The 5,754-nt window shown below is 36.2% G+C and overlaps 1 protein-coding gene across 5 annotated transcripts in view; it reads left to right on the top strand.

The window, feature by feature from the left end:
- kiz (kizuna centrosomal protein) overlaps positions 1–4,413 on the top strand; it is a 25,098-nt gene extending 20,685 nt beyond the window's left edge. For all 5 annotated transcript variants that reach the window (XM_058399752.1, XM_058399751.1, XM_058399749.1 and 2 more), the window contains 2 exons: positions 3,184–3,233; positions 4,204–4,413. In XM_058399752.1, the coding sequence (XP_058255735.1) occupies positions 3,184–3,233; positions 4,204–4,307 (154 nt within the window). In that variant the 3' untranslated portion in view covers positions 4,308–4,413. The remainder of the gene's footprint in view (positions 1–3,183; positions 3,234–4,203) is intronic.
- The last annotated feature ends 1,341 nt before the right edge of the window (positions 4,414–5,754 follow it).

The following is a 5,754-nucleotide window of genomic DNA, read 5'->3' as shown; positions in this document are numbered from 1 at the left end:
ATAAGCAAAACCTCATATTTTGCTGCCTTATTCAGGATTTCTGACCTGAGGTAATTCTGTAATTAAATGAGCAAAAAAAAAAAAGTCTTGCAACTCCTCTGCCCCAGCTACCTTCCTCTTCAGTGTATGTATACAAAAAAAAAAAAAAATCTCGAACCAAAACAAAATAATCCAGTCCTGCAGTTCTTGTGCTCAGCCAATAGAGAGCAGTCCTATTTAGGCTTACTGAATAAACATGTCATTTCCAGACAGTAGCCTGTAGAGGTCGCTCCTGCTGCTCTTCACAGAGTCATTACCTCATTGTGTCACTCCCCATTCTCCCACCCTCCTCCTCGGCCGCAGTGCAGTGCAGAGGTCTAATCAATCCTAAATCAGCCGTGTTGCAGGTCACTGCTGCGATGAGTGTAGGAGGAGGTGAGAATGGCGGCACTGCCTCATTTTTGCACCCTTACACAAACATTGTTTCAGAGTGCATGTGCTATTAGCATTTTTGTGTGGGTGGCACTTTTTTTTTTCTTTTTACACCAGGTAAATAAGTGGAATTTTCCTTAACCACATGGGACTAATTACAATACATAATAACTGTCAGTATGAAATGATTCTTGACATATATACTACTTTACAAATTCAAGAAGTTCATTTGATTCCCCCCCTCCCCCCTTCCTTCCTTATTTTTTTTCCACCTGTCTGTCTTCCATCATACATTTTGCTTAATCTCTTAGGAGAGATATTGTTAAGTGACATGAATGATGGCGGATAATAAACGCAGTAGTTCAGGGACTTTGACCGGATGTTTGTTTCTTTTCAAAAACAATTTCAGAGCAGAGAAACAGTCTTGTCTGCCAGACCCTTTTATTATGTTTAATCACACAACTATAATGATGCGAGATCACTGTTATTATGAAAATGACTGCCCAGATGCCAAGCATGGAACAGTAGCAGTCTGTTTACCTGCGGCACAGTGAATACAGCCAGTCGAGTCGTCTGCCTTTTTATTCTCGGTTCAAATTCATAACAGCAACCCACACGTATATTATGTCCCATATATTAATGTATCAAATGCTTGCATGGAAATGAACTGGGGCACTCTGCATCCAGCATTGCAAATACGTCCTAATGCCCAAAACAATGTGCAACAGAGAGAATAAAAAAAAAAAAAACAAGCACTGCAGCGGAGGTAAAACAGAGGTTTCTGTCAAAGTGGTAATTTGCATCATTTTACACATTACATTCACCTCCGTCTATGAGACACAGCTAAACAGTTGCCGGTCCAGTCTTACATATTCAGATTCGTTGCCTCAATTAAGTGAACCTCAGCACAAGATGAACTGGCATAAATGTTTATGGAAATGGAATATTAGATTGGAGGGGTCAGTGGCATCCGCAGCTCTCTATGGTAATCATGTCTTGAAATCAGACCCGTCCCTGTCTGAAGAGGAGCATTTGATGGAGCGTTCCCATGGCATGCAAGTCATATAGAAGAATAGCCCAATTTTACACACTGAAACGTGTATTTATTATTGTGCTTGTTTTAGTTATAGACAAGAAAAAAAAAGCAATGTTGTTGATGTGATAACAGTTAAAAAGAAATGATGCTACGTATTTTGCAATACACTTGCAGTCTCTTTTTTCCTGCTTCTTTTGTTAGTGTCTATTCTTTATCATTACTAGGGAAAAAGTGAATGAATATAATTTATATAAAGAATATTGCATGACTATATAGAATATATCAAACGCATAGCAGTTGTTTTCAGGGCCATTTTTCACAATTCTCATTTTCTAATTTCTGTGTAACACTCTAATCCAGTGCAGTTATGACGTGATTACATGATTAATGAGAATATTCAATATACTATTGTGCTCATCAAGGCTACATTGAGCATCTGCTTAAAAAAAAAAAAACTTCTTTTCTTTTTTTTTTTTTGCTTTCTTTCTCTCGAGTTTAGTAAATTGTAAAAGCAGGATATGTTCATGGTTATGCTAGTCAGCCATGTAAACTAGTTCATAATTACTTCACCTTGCAAAATATTTCTAACGTGTGTCATTTGTGAAAGGCATTTATTCTATTCGCTGAGGCTTTACTGTACTGTACTGCATTACTGTACATACATTGCGTCTTGTGGGTTGATTTATTTATTTTTTTTATTTTATTTAAATGTGTGAAATTTGAATTTCTTTCTTTCTTTCTTTCTTTCTTTCTTTCTTTCTTTCTTTCTTTCTTTCTTTCTTTCTTTCTTTCTTTCTTTCTTTCAATGTTATGAGTGAAAAACAGAAAGGAGCAGAATAAACAATATGGGTATATGATAACGCTGAGGACGGTGATAAAGATGAAGACGAAGACAACATTGTTAGGACCTGAATAGACCCTGTGCTGATGGAAATTGAAGAGCTAGCGTGTATGAAAAGTAGCTTGGGCTCTTGCATATGCATTGCTACAGATCAAAGGCTTGCCAGGGGTCACTCATTTACATAGAGATATCACTGATGCTATGGGAACCCAGCAACCCTCTGCTCAGAACACTTATGAATAAAGAGGGCCTTGACTGGGTCCTTCAGCACAATTAGAAAAGGAGTCAAGGAAGTTTATTTGGCCACTCGGCTCGTTTGCCAACAGTCCTACCAGGGAAATGGCAGCTTTCTGGAATTGGTCAGGTTTTCAAAAATATATATTTATATTTTATTTGTATCAGACATTAAGAATAATTGTGTCATACTGAAGGGTTGGGGGACAGTTAATGTTAATCAATATTTTTTTTTTTTTGCGTATGCTGTCTAACATCTGTCCAACTGCCTCCTGGATTTGGAGTAGTATATATTAGTTATAATATATAAAATGTGTGTTAAATATTGCAGTGTAAAGACAATAGTCTTGAAGAACTGTCAGTATGTCTGAGAACATGATTAACAGCACCAAGGCAAAAAATAAATTGTCAGCTAGAAGCTTGTGTGTGTGTGTGTAAACATTACCTTGCTGTGCTTACTATACTATGGTGTGCTGTGTGACTGATAACTACAGGCTAAAGATTTGTGCTGTGATTTTTATGAGCTTGACAAAAAACAGGGTAGGATTTTGTGCTCAGTATGGTTAGGTTAGGTTTGCTTTGACGTAAGTAAAATTGGTCTCTAGGACCTTTTGGGATAGATCTTGATCTCAATAATCAACTTTCTTTTTTCCCTTTACAGGAATGATCCAAAGAAGAAAACCCAGGCGTTCTCTGCTGTTCAGTCAAAAGGTAAGACCAGGACTATTGAAAATCAAAATCACATTGCATCATGCATTTACTGCAGCAAATCTCTAATTGCTCTCACAGATGATTGTTTAAAGGTATTTCTTCGTGTTAAAATGTTATACCATATATATTTATGTTGAATTCATAAATGTGTGTTGATTCATTTTCTCAAACAGCATGGCTCTGTCATTAGTGCTGATTGCAGGGTTTATATTAATGCACTTGTTTTAATACCTTATTGTTTCTATAGTAACAACGGTATTTACTGGGATTTCAGTGGAAAACACTCTGCATCGAAAGCCTACTAATAAACGAGTGAAAGTCATGTTATTAAATTGTCGATATGGAGTTTTATAACATTTATAGATGTCTCCATTGTCAATGCTTTGTATCTTTTTCATTGAGCGAGAGTTTTGAGCTTTCTCATTAATTTGTAACAAAAGAGAGTGGGAAGTGTTGTTTCTAGCTAAATTTTATTATTATTATTATTATTATTATTATTATTTTTTAAAAGTACCACGGGAGGAATTGAACAGTTTAGGATATGCTTTTATTGGAAAATAATACACATTTCTAGGTGTTGGGACGCATCACTTGTTGCTGATTGCTTTCTTATAATATATTGTATTTTATTATACAACTTATTTATACCTTGAAAATAATCTGTATTACATTGCAGTTTTAAATACATGTACATTGAGTAGTTGTAAAATAGCACCAGTAGGCATCCAGAGTAGTCAATAATTATATATAATGTAAATTTGACTCCAGTGTTATTTTTACTGAATTAAAACATTTTCTTGTCTTACCACAATCACTATTACAGAAGAAATAAGATTATAATTGCAGTTATTATACTACATCCATGCATATTAATTTATAGTAAGAGACAAGGACACGAAAGTTTTTGAGATTACAAATGCTGAAATGATTACATATTAATTTTGTTCATGTATTTTTATTTTGTTCTCAGCTTTTTGGGGCGATTCAGATGACACCAACTCTGACATTGAAATGGCCTTGCGTCCTCGATCCCACAACACTAATAACAGTGACTTTGATGACTTTTACGATTAGGTTTTATTTGTGCCAAGCGACCGCGCTATCTCGTTTGTTTTTCACCTGACCCTATGCTGTAACTGTCCTTCAAAAAATAAATAAAAACAAGTCTTTTACTGAGGAACATTAACAGTTCATGAAAACAAGGATGGGAAGACCCTCTTTATTGTGCACAAAGAATGTGGAGAGTGTTCAAACCAGGCTGGTGTTAACCCTGCTTGAGTCTCTTTAACTGAACAACACTTGGGCCTGGTTAAAATAGATTAAACTTGGTTTTTAAAGTGATTCCTTTGCTCTGTGGTGAATATTATGCATTTCAGATCTCAACACATTGCAAGCATCTCCACACATTTTTGCATCAGAGCTGGAGTGGAATGTTGTGAGTCAACTCCTGTGAAAAGCTGGTACACAATGGCCTCTCTGGATACTGCTGAAATACCTTTGAACTCACTCAAGTACCTATGGCCCATTTAGAAGGACAAAATGTGCTGCACTCATCTGAATATAGAAACAAATGCTCTCTATATTTGTACTGCCACAAGAACAAAATCAGATGGCTTAATGTGACGTGGTATTTCTGTCGGCACCCGCATACTTTACCTTGAACTAAATATGAGCGCTTATGTTTTGTGAAGGGTTTACAGATAATATTTCACATACTTTAGGGATTCACTCCTTAATCTTTTCATGCTCCTTCTGCAGTGTTGAAAACCAGCCTTGAAGAAATGTTTTGGAAAAGTAGTCTAACGCAGAATATTTCATCATTAATCATACATTATTTATGTAGGCTTTTTAACTCGAATAGATATGCTGTGAGTGATATTTGCTACAGTCTACACCTCTTTTTTTTCTAAACTGATGTACCAGTAATTTTCAGATACAGAAATATACATTTATAATACAGTAGAAATATTAACAGCTAACAGTGTCATATTTGTATAATAGGTGTTTTTTTTTTCCTGAGCCAGCTAATCAGTGATAATAACTGCAGCCATTTTAATGGACCTAAAATAACAGTACACACTAAAATTGCCACATACTGATATCTGGAAACCGTTTCCTCCACCATCAATATTCCTCGTCACCTGTGACTCGCATCTGCATGAGCAGGACGATGTTGCCTGCTTCGCAATACGTTTCTGCCTCCAAGTTAATTTGGTCTTGTGTTAATATAATTAGCATACGCAAAGGCTTAGAATCCTGTAATAATATAAAAGCAGCGGCATTCAGTCCATCAGTAGGATTCCATTAGTCAGTTTTTAGATGACCTTATGATGCTGAACCTGCTAAAGTAGGACTCCACACTCATTAGCAGTAATGGCTGTAGGTAGCCTTGACCCTCGAGTGCAGCACATACCAAAACCTGCATGCATCATTTGGAGTTTGCCAAAAAGCTCCCCTCACATAATATCTGAGTTAAGGATCATGTCAACAGATACTTGTGTGCTGAAAGATAGCTCTAGGC

The sequence above is a fragment of the Hemibagrus wyckioides genome, linkage group LG09 (assembly GCF_019097595.1).
Source record: "Hemibagrus wyckioides isolate EC202008001 linkage group LG09, SWU_Hwy_1.0, whole genome shotgun sequence".
Taxonomy (NCBI): Eukaryota; Metazoa; Chordata; class Actinopteri; order Siluriformes; family Bagridae; genus Hemibagrus; species Hemibagrus wyckioides.
Note: the sequence above shows the minus strand (reverse complement) of the source record. Positions and strands in the feature narration are given on the sequence as shown.